The sequence below is a fragment of the Mustelus asterias genome, chromosome 9 (genome assembly GCF_964213995.1).
Source record: "Mustelus asterias chromosome 9, sMusAst1.hap1.1, whole genome shotgun sequence".
Lineage (NCBI taxonomy): Eukaryota > Metazoa > Chordata > Chondrichthyes > Carcharhiniformes > Triakidae > Mustelus > Mustelus asterias.
This window is the reverse complement of record NC_135809.1, coordinates 124,326,656-124,345,822: the sequence shown is the minus strand read 5'-3', so window position 1 is coordinate 124,345,822 and position 19,167 is coordinate 124,326,656. Positions and strand designations below refer to the sequence as shown.

Here is a 19,167-nt window from a genome sequence, read left to right as displayed (position 1 = left end):
AAAACCATGCTGACTATCGTTAATGAGTTTATTCCTTTCTAAATGTGCATACATCCTATCTCTAAGAATCCTCTCCAACAACTTCCCTACCATGGACGTCAAGCTCACCGGCCTATAATTTCCCGGGTTATCCTTCCTACCCTTCTTAAATAACGGGACCACATTAGCTATCCTCCAATCCTCTGGGACCTCACCTGTGTCCAGTGACGAGACAAAGATTTGCGTCAGAGGCCCAGCGATTTCATCTCTTGTCTCCCTGAGCAGCCTTGGATAGATTCCATCAGGCCCTGGGGATTTGTCAGTCTTTATATTCCCTAAAAAACCTAACACTTCCTCCCTTGTAATGGAGATTTTCTCCAACGGGTCAACACTCTCCTCCGAGACACTCCCAGTCAACACATCCCTCTCCTTTGTGAATACCGACGCAAAGTATTCATTTAGGATCTCCCCTACTTCTTTGAGCTCCAAGCATAATTCCCCACTTCTGTCCCTGAGAGGTCCGATTTTTTCCCTGACAACCCTTTTGTTCCTAACATATGAATAAAATGCCTTGGGATTCTCCTTAATCCTGTCTGCCAAGGACATTTTGTGACCCCTTTTTGCCCTTCTAATTCCTCGTTTGAGTTCTTTCCTACTTTCTTTGTATTCCTTCAGTGCTCCCTCCGTTTTTAGCTGCCTGGACCTAACGTACGCCTCTCTTTTCATGAGGAGAATGTGCAAACTCCTCTCAGACAGTGACCCAAGCTGGAAATCAAACCCAAGTCCCTGGCGCTGTCAGGCTACAGTGCTAACCGCTGTGCCGCCCTGTACATGTACATTCTGTACAAAATAATACACTTCACTCTTGCCTGTTAAGTTCTCATAAAGCCTTTGATATTTCCCTTCATGACAGTCAACCTTCTTTGACAATCTCTTAGCTTGCCTTAGTCTGTCTTTTTGTTCCCCTCTATCCTTTGTATATCTCTGCATTATCTTCAGTAATACCCTAAACACCAAAATGTTTGGAAACAATTTTGAGTCAATGTTTCGGAAAATAACTTGTGGTCTTCGATGAAACTATGGGTCAGAGTAATTGCTTTCCATTTAAAAGTCTATAAATGAACTTTAAGTGCAATTTGGAATAAATAGCAGATTATAGATTATTTCATTCATCTTACTTATCTTTCAAATGTTAATGGCATCATTTAGCTTTTGTTTCTGACGAAGTGATGATCAGTCCATTCTATATTGATTACTTGAGGAGATCAGATTGAATCAAATGTCATTCAATACTCCATGGTTGACTGATCTTTTGTCTTCCTAGGCCACAAGGACTCATGGCATTGGAACCTTGTGGGCCTTACATAAAGCAAAAGTAAATATTCGCATTACTTTATTGATAACTCGAGCAGCTGCTACAAACAGTTCTTCATCTCCTAATTAGGCTTTACATAGAATTTACAATATAGAAACATGCCCATCCACTCCACATTGATCTTAGTACAGCATGTGTTGCCCATCCCTAATTCCCCTCGAGAAGGTGGTGGTGAGCCGCCTTCATGAACTGCTGCAGCCCATGTGGTGTACGTACACCCACAGTGCTGTTAGGAGGGGAGCTCCAGGATTTTGGCCTAGTAAGTGAAGGAATAGTGATACAGTTCCGAGTCAGGATGGTGTGTGCCTTGGAGGGGAACTTGCAAACGGTGCTGCTTCAGTGAATGAGCAGTCACCAGGGATGCAAGCCGGGAGGAAGGAATTAATTACTCGTGCCACACAGACGTTGTCTCACCAAGGTAACTAAAGTTAAACTTTATTTATTGGCCACAAGGCTTACATTAACACTGCAATGAAGTTGCTGTGAAATTACCCTAGTCGCCACACTACGGCGCCTGTTCGGGTCTACGCACCTAACCAGCACATCTTTCAGAATGTGGCAGGAAACCGGAGCACCCGGAGGAAATCCACGCAGGGGAGAACGTGCAAACTCCACACAGACAGTGAACCAAGCTGGGAATCGAACCCGGGTCCCTGGCGCTGTGAAGTAGCAGTGCTAACCACTGTGCTACCATGCCGTAGATAGAAAATGCACGTAAGAGAGTGACATGAAGATTGACCTACAGATAGCAGATTTATTTATTAGTGTCACAAGTAGGCTTACATTAACAATGCAATCAAGTCACTGTGAAAATCCCCTAGTCGCCACACTTCGACACCTGTTCGGGTACACTGAGGGAAAATTTAGCATGCCCAATGCACCTAACCAGCACATTTTTCGGACTGTGGGAGGAAACCCACACATTCACGGGGAGAATGTGCAGACTCTGCACAGAGTGACCCAAGCTGGGAATTGAACCCGGATCCCTGGCACTGTGAGGCAGCAGTGCTAACCACTGTGCCAGTGTCGCCCATATCAGTGCGCGCCAAGTAAGTTCAACATTGTACTGACAAGGAGGATATGAAATGCAGAAAATCTATATTATTCTGATGATGATTTATTATTGTCACATGCATTGATATACAGTGAAAAGTATTGTTTCTTGCGCACTATACAAAGCATACCATTCATAGAGAAGGAAAGGAGAGAGTGCAGAATGTAGTGTTAAAGTCATAGCTAGGGTGTGGACAAAGATCAACTTAATGCGAGGTGGGTCCATTCAAAAGTCTGATGGCAGCAGGGAAGAAGCTGTTCTTTGGCCCCTTTTACACAGCCCCTTACCAGGATGAGTGGTTTTGGTTTAGATGCTAAGTCAAATTAAACAACAATGTATGAGGCCATTTTAGCCGTCTGGAGACCGATTTGAAACAACTGTCATTAGAATTTAGGGACAGCCCATTGGGATAAAAGAAAACCTTAAGACATTCAGAATGTTTATGGAAATTAAAGTGACGCAGGCCTCGATGTGAACACAATGGCAAATATCACAGATCATAAGGGTAGGGATCATCACAAATGATGCTGGCTGAAAAAAAGGAATGCTGTGTTTTGTCCGACACAGAAGGTCAGTGTGCAATGAAAGGGAAAACAATACCATGCTCCAAAATACGAACTCGTGGCCTGTGATTCGCAAAAGCAGGAGATTGAAAAGCACTAAAAATGACAAAGGTCAAACAAGTTGCAATCAGATACTCACAAATGCTGCCATTATTCTCCAGTCTTTTTTTGTTTTATCATTCTCACAGATGGCACACAATATAGTGTTATACCAAATTCTCAATGACAGGGTCTTAACACAAAAGGAACCAAACTAATATCCAGCTTACCATAGGCTTTATACTTCTGAGGTTTCCCCCTTTGCTCGGGAAGTGAAACCGCAGTTTGTGGAGCGGGATGTGTGTGTGTATAAATATATTCTTTAAAATTAAAACCATTGAAGCATCAGCATGGAACATGCATACTCATATAAAGCTGCATCTGACATCTATAATCTATGAAAACACCAAATAAATGGCTGTTTGAAATATAGTGGTGCAGAATTGAGACCGAATGATGTGTTCACTTGATTTCCATTTGCTGCACCAGATAGATTATTAATTATAGTGACAACTTTTTAATGAGCGCTCTGGAGACTTTGCCATAGACCCTCACTCAGATATTCTCCTCTCCTTCCGGTGCTTATTCTTTCTTCCGAGCAGGTTACTGATCAACCCCATCCCCCCACCATCCCCCCCCCACCCAACACACCCTATATCACCGGCATGGTGATGACATCTGGCCAGAAGCATGCTGAAACTGATGAGGTTTCATTTGGAAGAGGAGCCTTTGGAAAATTGTGGCGCTGCGCACTTACAATATTGTGCATTCCTAATATGGTGATGTCCAATTTGGCAGCGAAAACAGACAATGCGCACATAAACTGCCAACAGCTGTGCCTCCCCCTCAACAGGATACGATTTCTCCAGTGAAACATTCAAGGTGAACTACAATGCAATAAAACCACAACAAAGGAGGCACTTTTGTGCTGACTGGAACTGCCATTTAGTGGAGACTTTGCCAGCACTTGTCTCTGACAGGTGCGTGTCGCAGGATAATGATAATTAAGTATTCGATTGTACACCTTCATAGAAATTTGAATGAAGAAGTGATGAATCATACCAGGTTACATCAGACTTAAAAAGGCCTATTGAATAGAACAAAGCACAGAGAGAAAAATAGATGGACAAACTAATAGGTTGAGTGAAGTCTAGTGCAGTGAATCATTATACTTCCTGATTTTACTTGAGCAAAAATTTTGTTCTGCCCCCACCTTCTTCTACTAAATAAATTCAACTGCTAATATAATTACTGCTTCCCATTGCGACTTATAGAATATGAACTCAGAGTTAAGGCGGCACTGTTATATGAATTGTTAGATATGTCCTATAGCTGCATTTGCTGTAGTCACATTTAGATGGCTTGGAATTTTTTTTTGGACTGGATTTTATAACCCAATACAAAATAAAAAGCTCACCAATGCTACTTACTCAGGAGGCTAAGGAAATTCCACATATCTGGTACGATTCTCACTAATTTTTACAGATGCATCATAGAAAGCATTCTTTCTGGATGTACCACAGCTTGTTATGGCTCCTGCTCTGACCAAGACAGTAAGAAACTATTAAGCATTGTGAATGCAGCCCAGTCCATCACACAAACCAGCCTTCCATCCAGTGGCTCAGTCTACACTTCCCACTGCCTTGGAAAAACAACCAGCATATTCAAGGATCCCACGAGCCCCAGACATTCTCTCTTCCACCTTCTTCGGTCTGGAAAAAGATACAAAAGGAGGTCACATCCCAACCGACCCAAGAACGGCTTCTTCTCTGCTGTCATCAGACTTCTGAATGGGCCTACCTTACACCAGCTGATTTTTCCCTTCACCCTAGCTGTGACTGTAACACTATGGGCAAGATTCTCTGGCTTCCCAGCCACGTGTTTCCCGCCAGTGGGAGGTGGCGTGTTGTTTGCTAATGGAGGGATTCTCTCGTCCCACCGTTGTCAATGGGAATTCCCATTGACGTCACCCCTTGCTGGCATGAAACCCATGTCCAACAGGTTTATTTGGTAGCAAATGCCATTAGCTTTCGGAGCGCTGCTCCTTCGTCAGATGGAGTGGAAATCCAAAAGCTCCGAAAGCTAATGGCATTTGCTACCAAATAAACCTGTTGGATTTTAACCTGGTGTTGTTAAAACTCTTACTGTGTTTACCCCAGTCCAACATCGGCATCTCCACATCATGAAACCCATGAGCAGGATGCGCTGCCGGTGACCCCTGAGAATCCCACCGGCGTGAACGGCCGGAGAATTCTAGCCTATATTCTGCACCCTCTCCTTTCCTCCTCCCCTATGTACTCTATGAAAGGTATGCTTTGTCTGTATGGCGCGCAGGAAACAATAACTTTTCACTGTATCCCAATATATGTGACAATAATAAATTGAATCAAATCATTTCATTTAATATAGTCAGAGAAAGCTATTGTTACATCAATTTGCTTTGGCAAATAATTTACCTTTGAAAGTCTCTTTTTTTGGAACTGATCTCAGTTTACATTCTCTTTGCCCGACACTACAGCCTCATCTAGGAGGAAGGGACTATCTGGAGAGCAGACATTTCCAGGGTCACTATTCGCACTAGTAACATGAAGTTGGACTCCTGGCAGCAGGAAAAAAAATTAAAGACTTTGGTTTTTGTTTTCTTTGTGTGGGAATTAACTAAATCCACTCGTGGCAGGTACCTTAATCTTGAAGAGGAGAAAGTAAAGCTTTGACAATCTCAGGTCATTTATAAATTCTTGACAACCATTGAAGTGCTGCTGATGTGTAGTCATTATTGTAATGTAGGAAACACAGAAGCCAATTTGTGCACAGTAAGCACCCACAAATCAAAATGTGACCTGTGTTAACAATACTGGATGCTCGAGAACCTGATACAACAATGCTCACTGCACCTTGTTACATAACGCATATAGTTCTAAACAAAGTCCAGAATGTATGTAAGTAACACTTCAAATTTGTGACTGCTCCAATACTTGCTATCCATCAGCAAATTAAGTAACGATTTATTTACCACCGTCAGCATCGATTGGAAAATTGACATGACTGGATCTTCCTTTTTTCCGCCTGTGACAGGTGTTCCCTTCACAGAATTTAATCAGTGCGAGGTGATGAAATAATACGCAGGAGCACTTGTACAATCACTTCAGACCATGATCTAATTTCTGCTTCTTCTTCAGACATTTCATCAGCCCCAGGGAATTCACATAACATTCATGTGTAAACATGCATTTAAAGGACCAGAGTCATTAAAAGATGCTCAAATCTGTTTCTGTTTGGTGAGGGAATTAATACTCTAATGGAATCCTGCACAAATGCCATGATAATCCAATGTATATCCATCGCAATGTATTTTGTAAACAACTTAAAAAATGGCAATATACTTTCACTACAGAATCGTGATCCTTTAAACCTTTGATTTGCAGCCATACCATTCAAGAGTATAGATTTTCCAAAATAAAAACAGTCCAGTCCTTTGAGCTTTTTGTTAACGTACAGGTACAGCCATTAGGACGGCAAATGGCGTGTTGGCCTTTATTGCAAGGGGATTGGTGTACTGGAATAAAGAAGTCTTGCCAGAGCGGTACAGGGTTTTGGCGAGACCACATCTGAAGTGCGCAGTTTTGGTCTCCACATTTAAGACATACCTGCATTGGAGGTGGTACAGCAAAGGTTCACTAAATTAGTCCATGGGATGAGGGAGTTGTCCTATGATGAGAGGCTGAGTAAATTAGGTGTATTTTCTCTGGAGCTTAGACGTACAAGAGGTGATCTCATTGAAATGTGCAAGATTCTGAAGGTGCGTGATAGGGTAGATTTAGTGCAGCATGGTGGCACAGTGGTAAGCACTTCTGCCTCACAGTTCGATTCCCGGCTTGGGTCACTATCTGTGTGGAGTCTGCATGTTCTTCCATGTCTGCGTGGGTTTCCTCCGGGCGCTCCGGTTTCCTCCCACAGTCCAAAGATGTGCAGGTTAGGTGGATTGGCCATGCTAAATTGCCCCTTAGTGTCAGGGGGACTAGCTAGGGTAAATGCATGAGGCTACGGGGATAGGGCCTGGGTGGGATTATTGTCAGTACAGACTTGATGGGCCGAATGGCCTCCTTCTGCACTGTAGGATTCTATGATTCTATGAGATGCAAGGAAATTGTTTCCACTGGTCAGGGAATCTAAAGCGCAGGGATACAGTCTCAGGATAAGGGGTCAATCATTTAGGACTGAGGTGAAGGGAAATTTATTTACTCAAAAAGGTTCTGAATCTTTAGAACTCTCTGTCCCTGAAGTTTGTGGGTGTTCCACCATTGAATACATTTAAGGCTGGGATAGAGATTTTTGGTTTCTTAGGGAATCAAGGGATCATAGAATCCCTTCGGTGCAGAAGGAGGGCATTGGCCCATTGAGCCAACACCAACAACAATCCCAGCCAGGCCCGATCCCCATAACCCCACATATTTAACCTGCTAGTCCCCCTGACACTAAGAGGAAAATTAACATGGCCAATCAACCTAACCCGCACATCTTTGGACTGTGGGAGAAAACTGGAGCACCCGGAGGAAACCCACGCAGATACGGGGAGAACGTGCAAACTCCACACAGACAGTGACCCAAGGCTGGAACCGAACCCGGGTCCCTGCCACTTTGAGGCAGCAGTGCTAACCACTGTGCCACCCATATGGGAAATGTATGCATATGGGGAACAGGAAGGGAAGTGGAATTGAAGTCCTAGATCAGCCATGATCATACTGAATGGTGGAGCAGATTTGATGGGCCATAAGGATTGCTCATCCAGCTGAAGGTACTCTTCAGTTACAGGCAATAAAATGAAACAAAAAACTTACTCCAACAGATAAATCAAAGAAACAAGTTTAATAAAGAATCTTCATTCCTCCAACACTTGAGGCCTCACCCTCGGCCATTCCAAACTCCAACAATTCCCAACCCGGTTCTTATTTATACTGAGTCAGCTAGTCACCACACCATTTTGTCATTGGTTACATAGTTTACTGACCCTTAGCTTGTTACGATTGGTCAAACAACAACAGATCCAATGTTATCATTGGTTGCATTCTAACATGGACTACTCCCGCTGCTATTTCTTGTGTTCTCAAAAGGGGAGTTTATGCACCAAATTTTTGTTTTTGAATAGCAGAATAGAGAACAGGACTGAAGTACATTTTGTTTCATGTAAGTGGAGACTTGCGTCACACGAAGCTTTATTGCACCTTTCAGAAACACTCTCAAAACATTTCCCGCACAGTGACTATGAACTGGAATTACTGTTTTAATGTAGGGAAGTGTGGCAGCGATTTGACTAATCCAATACATTCCTGGCCAGCCTCCAACATTCTACCATCCATAAACCTGAGGCCATTCAAATATCAAAACTCTGCTGCCTTGTCCTAACCTGCCCCATCATCCCCATATTCGCTAGCCTGTTCTGGCTCCTGGTTAAGCAACACGTTGATTTTAAAACTCTCATCCTTATTTTAAAGTCCTTCCATGGCCTGGCCTCTCCCCAACTCTGTAATCTTGGCATGGTGGCACAGTGGTTAGCAGTGCTGCCTCACAGCTCCAGGGACCCAGGTTCACTTCCGGCCTTGGGTGGTGATGTGCAGGGTCGGGGGATTTGCCAGATAAACACTTGAGGATAGCATCTGGGTAAGATGCTCTATCAGAGAGTCGGTGCAGACTTGATGGGCCGAATGGCCCGCTTCTGCGCTGTAGGGATTCTATTCAAATTATTTCGTCCAGCTTCACAACCCCACGAAATATCGGCACTCCTCTGACTTTGCAGCATCTCCAATTTTAATTGCTCCACTGCGGGGCGGCTGTGCCTTCAGTTGCCCAGGCCCCAAGCTCCGGAATTCCTCCCTACACTTCTCCAGCTCACTTTCCTCCTTTAAATCACTCCTTCAAACCTCTCTCTTTGACCAACCTTTTGGTCACCTGCCCCAATATCTGTCTAAGGTGGCTCTCTGTCAAATGTGTCAACAAGTATGGCACAGTGGTTAGCACTGTTGCCTCACAACGCCAGGGACCCGAGTTCGATTCCCTGCTTGGGTCACTGTCTGTGTAGAGTTTGCACGTTCTCCTTGTGTCTGCGTGGGTTTCCTCCGGGTGCTCCAGTTTCCTCCCACAATCCAAAAGATGTGCTAGTTAAGTGCATTGGCCATGCTAAATTCTCCTTCAGTGTAGCCAAACAGGTGCTGGAGTGTGGCAACATGGGGATTTTCATAGTAACTTCATTGCAGTGCTAATGTAAGCCTATTTATGACACTAATAAATAAACTTTAAAAAACTTTAAACTTTAAACTGTTTCATAAGACATGTAGCACATTGGAAAGTTTTATTACGTTAAAAGGTAACATCATGAATAAATTTGCATTGTTGATTTTGCAAACAGGAAAGTCTCACAAACAGAACAAGATTATTTTGTGGCTGAAATTTGATGAAGGTAATGTCTTGATCAGGACACCAGAATATTTGTTCAAAAAACGTCACTGCATCTTTTAAGATCCATTTGAACCACCAGAACTGGCAAGATAGATCTGGTTTAAAGTCTCATACAAAATGAGCCACACACCCAGCAAAGCTATAAGTTATCTGTTGAACACAATGATAGTAATTCATAGAATCATAGGAACTCAACAGTGCAGAGGAGGGCATTCAGTCCATCAAGTCTGCACTGACTCTCAAAAGAACAGGCCCAGGCCCGCCCCGTAAACCCACACATTTACCATGGCTACCCCATCTAACCTACATATCTTTGGACACCAAGGGGTAATTTAGCATGGCCAATCCACCTAACCCGCACATCTTTGGACTGTGGGAGGAAACCGGGGCATCTGGAGGAAACCCACGCAGACATGGGGAGAACGTGCGAACTCCACACAGACAGTCACCCAAGGTCAGAATTAAACCCTGGTCCCTAGTGCAGTGAGGCAGCAGTGCTAACCACTGTGCCACCGTGCTGCCCTCATTCAACATAGGCCTTGATCACCATAAAAGGTGGAAGAAAGAGAGCAAAGGTGCACTATATTGGGATAATTGTGCAGAGGCAGAGTGCTGAGCTACAGGACATAGCAAGAAGCTGAAACCTGTGCAATAGGGGATTTGCTTTTGCATGTCCGAGTTGGTCACAGCAGATGGTGATTGGTTTGTTAAGTGAATGCAAAAGGTAATTCTGAATTGTATAAGCCACAATATACCACAAGGGGGAAGCAATGGCATAGTCCCAAGGTCCAGGCTAATGCTCTGGGGACACAGGTGTGAACCCCACCATAGCAACTGGTGGAATTTAAATTCAATTAATAAATCTGGAATTAAAAACTAGTCTCAATAATGGTGACCACAAAACCATTGACGACTGTTGTAAACCCACTGGGTACACCGTCATTGAACAATATTGCTTTCCTTACCCAGTCTGGCCTAGATGTGACTCCAGACCTACAGTAATTTGGTTGACTCTTAAAGACCCTCTGCTTTGGCCTGCCAAGCCATTCAGTTGTATCAAACTTCTACAGAACAGCATTAATCCTTGCACCATCACCTCATGGAAACACCTTTTCTTTGCCGAGTCTATCTAAACCTCTCATAATCTAGAACACCGCCATAAAATTTCCTCTCAATCTCCTTTGCCCCAAAGAGAACAACTTCAGTTTCTCCAACCTAACCTTGTAGCTGAAGTCCCCTCCTCCCTGGAACCAATCTGGTAAAGAATCATCTATTAGAGAGTACCAGTTAGTGATCTAGTCAATGATTAGGAGTTACTGATATTTCGGCATGTAAAAAATGCTGCAGTCCTTCTCCGTATGTCCTTCCCAAAGTATTTCGTGAAGCTAGATTTGATGAGTCACAGAATACACAGAAGCTATTTTTGTACTAAAGATCTGCTGAGTATCAATACTTAAATAAGGTTCAGAGACCTGCCTTTAACCGAAGGTTACCCTTTGTGTCATTGCCAAATGACAGTGCAAAATCCTAGCCAGAATAAGTCATTCAGTACTATCCAAAGTATTTTTGGTATTTTTGAGAGCATTGTAAATTGAATGTGAAAAGTAAATCCTATAATACTATCTTTACTCTTTGACTGCAATAATGCTATTCTGACAAGAAAATTGAATGAAAAATAATGTTAGTGGCAGTTAAGGACTCATCCTCAGACTATCATTATGAAGCAGAATTCACCAAGCATTGGATTGTTCACCCACTAATAGGGAACGTGAGACAGGTTAGTTTTACCCTACTGATGATTACAAAATGTTGTTGCAATAGTAATCCTGCTCAGTACGAGAGGAACCGCAGGTTCGGACATTTGGTGTATGTGCTTGGCTGAGGAGCCAATGGTGCGAAGCTACCATCCGTGGGATTATGACTGAACGCCTCCAAGTCAGAATCCCGCCTAAACTATCAGCATACCTTTAAACTATAAAGGCAACATCCACGACTTGAGGGGCTTGTGACATGCTGCACTACAGAGAGTGCAAGAAAGAAACACTCAGCCTTTGATTCTCAACAGATCATTTTCTCATCTCAGCAGGGCTGTCACTAATCTTACTCAACTGAGTCACAACCTAAACTAGTCTTTAGCCAGAAAGGAAAACACAGGAGACGGCAAAGTCAGGATTTATCAGCATGGCATTGAAAGCTAAGGCAAACCAGTTTGGAGGCATCCTCCTGTTTAGCCTCCATCCAAGTGCCCACCTCTACCTTTCCTGCAATTGAATCACAGAATCCCTACAGTGCAGAAGGAGGCCATTCGGCCCATTGAGTCAGCACTGATGCTCTGACAAAGTGTCTTACCCAGGCCCTCTCCCCCGCATGTGGGATGTGTAACCCCACACATTCACCATGGCTAACCCATCTAACCTGCACATATTGGGGCACTAAGGGGCAATTTAGCACAGCCGATCCACCTAATCTGCACATCTTCGCAGTGTGAGGGGAAACTGGAGCACCCGGAGGAAACCCATGCAGACACAGGGAGAACATGCAAACTCCACAAAGTCACCCAAGGCTGGAATCAAACCCGAGTCCCTGGCGCTGTGAGGGACTGTGTGCCACTGTGTCACCCTACTTGGACCAAGACTTCCATCATGGCCAATAGATTAAAATGGGGTGAAGTTTGGAAATTGCAGAGTGGTTAAAGTAAATATTAGGTTAATTGGATCAAGCTCTGGAAGCTTGCTAAATTGGTTTTTTTTTTTCTCTGCTACCGTGATAGTCATTACTATCTTAATGTTTAAGCCATCACTGGTAATGCACTCAGGGTCACACCTTCCCAGGCTTCATGATGTATTTGCTCAATCATTGATCACATCTCCTACATGTAACATTAGTGGCTTTTTTCAACTCCTGTTGAAAATGTAAATAATCCATTTTCCTGAAATACAAGCAGTCCCATGTTAAAATAATCCGGTCAGGTGGTTCTCAGTCTAACCTGGTTTATCATCTCTTTTATCAAAGTTCCACAAGAACATGCTACTGAAAAAGGGTTTACAAGAGTTATAAAATCCCTGCAGTGCAGCAGGAGGCCATCAGCCCATCGAGTCTGCACTGACAACAATCCCACCCAAGCCCTATCCCCATAACCCCACTTATTTACCCTGCTAACCCCCTGATTCTAAGGGGCAATTTATCATGATCAACCAACCTAACTCGCACATCTTTGGAGTGTGGGAGGAAACCGGAGCACCGGCAGGAAACCCACACAGACACGGGGAGAACGTGCAGGCTCCACACTGACAGTGACCCGAGGCCGGAATTGAATCCGGGTCCCTGGCGCTGTGAGGAAGCGGTGCTAACCACTGTGCCACCGTGGCGTATCACTAAACTGGTGTTTAGTATCATAGTTAAAATGTTTTAAATCTGATCCCTGTTTGGTCAAAAAAAAACAACACTTTTGGCTAACAAATATCCAGGAACATTTTTGTGATGTGATCGAGCTGCTGTCATGAAAATATTTTCAGGCACTGTACAGCATGCAAATCAAGATGGATAGCGACAACTCAATCAACTTTGAAGTTTAAAATCTAACCTGGTTAATGGTCAACAGAGGAATTTAACCGCAAGAGATTACCATTACAGCTTGTATGTAAAGACAGGAGTGATTGATGTTGTAACAACAATGATGACAGCACATATTACACTATTATTCATTGGCAGCCTGGAACAGGAGCTTTATTATTTGCTATTGCTTGAAGCATACTACAAAGTAATGCTGTAGAATAATTTCTCTGTCGGACACAACTAACAGGCTCTTCTAGGAGCTGTAAATCCAGTTTCCCAGATTAACAAAGAGTCGGTAATCATTTGTTGCTACTCAAACTGATAGTGCACATACATCGAATAGTTTATAAAGTGAAGAGAAACACTCAGGCATTTCTTTCAATTCAAACGATCAAGTACATTAGCAGGAATAAAAGCAACAACAAATGTTCCCTTACCTCCGACTCTCTTTTCGCAAGTGTGCAGTCAAATAGTTAGCACACGCAACACCAGGAGCAGGTTGGAGGATCTTTGTATCTTGAGTTTTCAGCATGCTGTTTCTGAGTTACTCGCTGCAAACACTGGCACCGTCACACCAGATCTTCCTCCCTGCTCATTTCCTGACTCTTAGAGAATGCCAAACACAAAGTCCCTGTGCTGTTCTCGCTCCCAAGTCCCACCAGCCCCTATCCTTTCCAAAGCAATAAGTCACTACTTGGCTAATGCAATGCAAGCAGATTCTGCACGTTGTCCTGACATATTTAACCAAAAAAAAAACTGTCATAAAGAGCCCTTCCTCTTTCCTCTCACCAAAACATCTGGTCCAGTCTTCAGCTGTGGTCTAACACACAGAACCTTGCGCATTCACCCCTCGGGAGCTGCCTAATGTTACTAGACACCCAGTCCGGTGGCTTCCCAGTTGAAAGGCTTACGTACTCATGCATAACATCCCATCAATTCAGTGCAGCTAGATCAGACAGCTTTGTTCAAGAAAGGCTCCTTTCTGTTCATTTGTTTCGAGTGAGAAGCAATGCGTAACCCTGCCCAGTGAGCAAGCCCTCAGGCACTGTACACAACAAACAATGCCTAACAAAGCCACTCCTGCGATCTGCTCCAGCCAGCAGCGGGAATCAGTTCCCAGGCACCACTCCATAATATCCATGAAGCAATACAAGTCAATCAGGAGTGCAAAGTTCCCCTCTGTATTTGTCTACACTATTACAAAAACAACTGTGGAATTCCAAAATGTTATGAGATTGAAATGAGGATTGTTAACCCAGTGAGTCCTGGATTTCCTGTTCATTCAAATCGACTTGAATCCTGCCGAACACAAAACTACTTTCCCCATGAAGTGTCCCGAGATCAAAATAATATTTGTACAAGGACTCCCATGTTATAGAAGTCGAAGGTGGTGATGCGTTGGAATGATACTCTTGGATGAGTTTTACATTCAATGAGTTCACATCATCATATGGAATGTTTCTAAAGATTCCATTAATGGTAACTTTTATCAAAGTATAATGCCCCCCACCCCTTCCCACAGCCCCCAATCTCTGGAAGTGATCTTACAAAAAAATAGTCTTGGTTTTGACAGAATGGTTCTCAGCATTCCATCACTGACAATTCAGTGCTTAGGGGGTAAGTATATATATTACAGTATGTGATCTCAGGGAGCCAGATTGGTAAATAACATGCAAGGAAAAGATAAAGACTTGCATTTATATAGCACTTTACACAATCACCGGATGTCTCAAAAGTGTTTTACAGCCACTGAAATACTTTTGATGTGTAATCACTGGTGCCATGTAAGAAACACAGCAGCAAAGATCCACAAACAGTAAAGTGATAATGACCAAATCATCTGTTTTTTAAATCTTGATTGAGTTATAAATATTGGCCTGGATACTGGGCTTAATTCCCTATTTGTTTTATTCATTTGTGGGACATGGGTGTCACTGGCTGGCCAGCATTTATTGCCCATCCCCAGTTGCCCTTGAAGGGCAGTTGAGAGTCAACCATATTGCTGCGGCTCTGGAGTCACATGTAGGCCAGAACGGGTATGGACGGTAGATTTCCTTCCCTAAAAGAACATTAAAGTTTATTTATTTATTAGGCACAAGTAGGCTTACATTAACACTGCAATGAAGTTACTGTGAAAATCCCCTAGTCGCCACATTCCAGCGCCTATTCGGGAACACTGAGGGGGAATTTAGTATGGCCAATTCATCTAACCTGCATATCTTTTAGACCATGGGAGGAAACCAGAGCACCCAGAGGAAACCCAAGCAGACACAGGGAGAATGTACAAACACCACACAGACAGTGACCCAAGCCGGGAATCAAACCTGGGTCCCTGACGCTGTGAGGCAGCAGTGCTAACCACTGTGCCAATGAACCAGATGGGTGTTTCTGACAATGGTTTCATGGTTATCAGTAGATACTTAATTCCAGATATTTTTTATTGAATTCACGGTGGGATTCGAACTCGGGTCCCCAGAACATTAGCTGAGTTTCTGGATTAATAGTCTAGCGATAATACCACGAGGCCATTGGGAAGTGGTATTCTAAACAGTGCTTTTATAAAAACCTTTTACATCCACACAAGTGGTGGGGCCTCGGTGTGACGTCTCATCTGAAAGATGGCGCCTTCGACAATGTAGTGCTCCCTCAATACTGCACTGGAACATCATTTTTTTTGCGCTCAAGTCTGAGGCCTGAATTTTTCATTTATCAGGCGAGTGTGGGTTCCCTCCAGGACTCTGGTTTCCTTCCACAGTCCAAAAATGTGCAGGTTAAAGGGTAGGCAGCATGGTAGCACAGTGGTTAGCATTGCTGCTTCACAGCGCCAGGGACCCGGGTTTGATTCCTGGCTTGGGTCACTGTCTGTGTGGAGTTTGCACATTCTCCCCATGTCTGCGTGGGTTTTCTCCGGATGCTTCGGTTTCCTCCCACATTCCGAAAGACTGCTGGTTAGGTGCATTGACCTGAACAGGCGCCGGACTGTGGAAACTAGGGGAATTTCACAGTAACTTCATTGCAGTGTTAATGTAGGCCTTACTTATGACTAATAAATAAACTTGCAAATTTAAACTTTACTTTCAGTTTAGGTGGATTGGCCATGCTAAATTGCCCCTTAGCGTCCAAAGATGTGTAGGTTAGGTGGATTAACCATGGGAAATGTATGGGGTTACGAGGATAGGGCCTTCGATATGATACTTTCTCATAGTCAGTACACACTCGATGGGCTGAAAGTCCTCTTCTGCAAATGTAGTCATTCTATTATTCTATAAATTCTTTGCTCCACAGTCATTGTATTCTAATTTTGATGAGAACAAGCTGACCAAACTGGATCTCATTTTAAAAAATTGGAAAAAAGCTTATTAGTGTCACAAGTAGGCTTACATTAACACTGCAATGATGTTACTGTGAAAATAGATAATTACATTGAATAGGCACCACAGAAACATGCCAGTGGGCCCAAGCTGTCCACTCTGCTTTGTCACAGGCTCTATTCATGAACACCAGTTCACCTCCTGTGTTGTTCTGCACAGGAAGTGACAATCTCCTGTGAATTTCAGATGGGAGTTAACTCCGGTTGGTTGTATTCCTGGAGTCCTCATTGCTCAACCTCCCACTGCTCCACCCAGTCAAATAACCATTTCCCCCTTTCCAACAGAGAAGCACTAAGTTCAAACAGTTGAAGGGTAATTATTTTAACTTGGCTATAATTTTACTCATGGGTTTCTGACTCACAGCAGCATCCAGGAGATTAATCTTCCAATTCCTGACGTTTCCAGCACAATCCCTTTACAGCACAGAAGGAGGCTATTTGGGCTATCTTATCCATGCTGGTCAACAAAGATCTGACTGTACTAATCCTATTTTCCGGCATTTGACCTATAGCCCGGGAGGGTACGGCTGCGCAAGTGAATATCGAAATCCTGGAGGATTGGGAATTCCAGCCTCAGGTATGGCAGGATTACAGGAGAACTGGTGATTTTTAAAAATTATTTCATGGGATTGGAGTGTCACTTACAAGGCTAGCATTTGTTGCCCATCTTTAATTGCCCTTAACATGCGAGTGGCTTGCTAAGCCATTTCAGTCAGCATTTCAGAGTTAACCAGATTGCTGTGGGTTTGGAGTCACGTGTAAACCAGACTGGGCAAGGACAGCAGATTCCCATTCCTAACAAGGATGAGTGAACTAGATAGGTTTTTCTGCCATAAATGATGGATTCATGGTCACCATTACTGAGAACGTTGACAATTCCAGATTTTTAGTTATTTACTAGTGCGGTTGAAGTTCTACCAGTTGATGTGGTGGGATTTGAACCCAATGTCCCCAAGAGCACTAGCCTGGGCCTCTGGATTACGAGACAAGTGACAACCACTACAGCCACCATCTCCCCTAAACTGGAGGAGACAGCATTCAGTCACCCTTTTGTACAGCATTCTGCTCTCTTTGTATAATCTATTGACATTGCATTATTGTTTGTAGCTTAATGTCAATATTTTTTAAAAGTTTATTATTGCCACAAGCAGGCTTACATTAACACTGCAATGAAGTTACTGTGAAAATCCCCTAGTCGCTACACTCCAGCGCCTGTTTGGGTACACCGAGGGAGAATTTAGCAGACACGGGGAGAACGTGCAGACTCCGCACAGACAGTGACCCAAGCCGGGAATCAAACCCGGGTCCCTGGCGCTGAGAGGCAGCAGCGCTAATCACTGCCACCATGCCAGCCCGGCATTTATTATCCATTCCTAGTTGCCCGAGGGCAGTTGAGGGTCAACCACATTGCTGTGGCTGAGTGATTGCGGAGTTGAATTAAATGATTGCTGAGTTACATGTAGGCCAGACCAGGTAAGGGCAGCAGATTTCCTTCCCTAAAAGGACATTAGTGAACCAGATGGGTTTTGGAAGTTGGAATGTGGTTAGCTGGAGCAAAATAGGCTTCTGCAGTGCAGGCTGCAGCAAGGAAACAAAATGCTGAGGTGCTACAGTGGCACTATTGATAGGAAGGTGTAACTACACAGTGGTAGGAAAGATTGCAGCATTTACTGACTGGTGACAAGCTAGGAACTATGCAGCAGTGGAGTGACTGAGGGGTCGATGCACAGAACACAGATCATGAGTGGACCATAAGGCCTCTTGAGTCTGCTCCGTCATTCAATATGATCATGGCTGATCTTCATCCTCAGTTCCACTTTCTAGCCTGCTCCCCATATCCCTCGATTCCCTGAGACCAAAGCTCTGTGTATCAGCTGAGGGTTAGTGGGCAGGTACAAAAAAAATTTAAAATGCTAATGACAAGTTAGCCCCTATAGCAAAAATGTTGGAATACAAAAGGGGTGGAAGACAAGCTGTTGATGCATAAAGTTCTGATTAAACCATATATGGAGTACTGCATTCAATTCTTCCTGACCTTCAAGAAGGAAATATTGGTGGAAAAGGTGTAGTTCAGATTTGCCAGAAAGATATCTGGGCTAAAAGAGCAAAATTATGAGGACTGGTTTGCATTCCCTTGAGTATAGAAACAGGGATAATCTAATTGAGATGTCTGAGATAATTAAATGATTGAATAGGATAGGATAGAGAGAAATTACTTCCTCAGGGGATGGGGAGGTGGTGGTAATTCAAAACAAGGGCTATAACATTAAAAATAGTTAGGCAATTCAAGGGTGATGGTCGGAAATACTTATTCACATGTTTAGTTTTTTTTTATTCATGGGACATGGGCATCGCTGGCTGGTCAGCATTTATTGCCCATCCTTAGTTGCCCAAGGGCAGTTGAGGGTCAACCACATTGCTGTGGCTCTGGAGTCACATGTAGGTTGGACCAAGTAAGGTCGGCAGATCATAGAAACCCTACAGTGGAGAAGGAAGCCATTCGGCCCATCGAGTCTACACCGACAACAATCCCATCTAAACTTTATTTCTGTAATATTCTCCACATATTTACCTCACTATTCCCTTTAACCTACACATCCCAGGACACTAAGGAAATTTAACATGGCCAATGCACCTAACCCACACAACTTTGGACTATGGAAGGAAACCGGAGCACCCAGAGAAAGCCAAGGCGAGAACATGCCAACTCCACACAGACAGTGTCCCAAGCCAGGAATCGAACCGGGTCCCTGGAGCTGCGAGGCAGCAGTGCTAACCA

General features: G+C 43.7%; 1 protein-coding gene across 2 annotated transcripts in view; it reads right to left on the bottom strand.

Moving 5' to 3' along the window:
• nav2a (neuron navigator 2a) overlaps positions 1–19,167 on the bottom strand; it is a 385,063-nt gene that overhangs the window by 163,496 nt on the left and 202,400 nt on the right. The window contains exon 1 of one of the 2 annotated variants that reach the window (XM_078220997.1): positions 13,934–13,956. The exons of the other annotated variant lie outside the window; for it this stretch is intronic. Within the exon in view, the coding sequence (XP_078077123.1) occupies positions 13,934–13,941 (8 nt within the window). The 5' untranslated portion in view covers positions 13,942–13,956. Of the gene's footprint in view, positions 1–13,933; positions 13,957–19,167 lie in introns of those variants that run through there. 2 annotated transcript variants of the gene reach the window in all.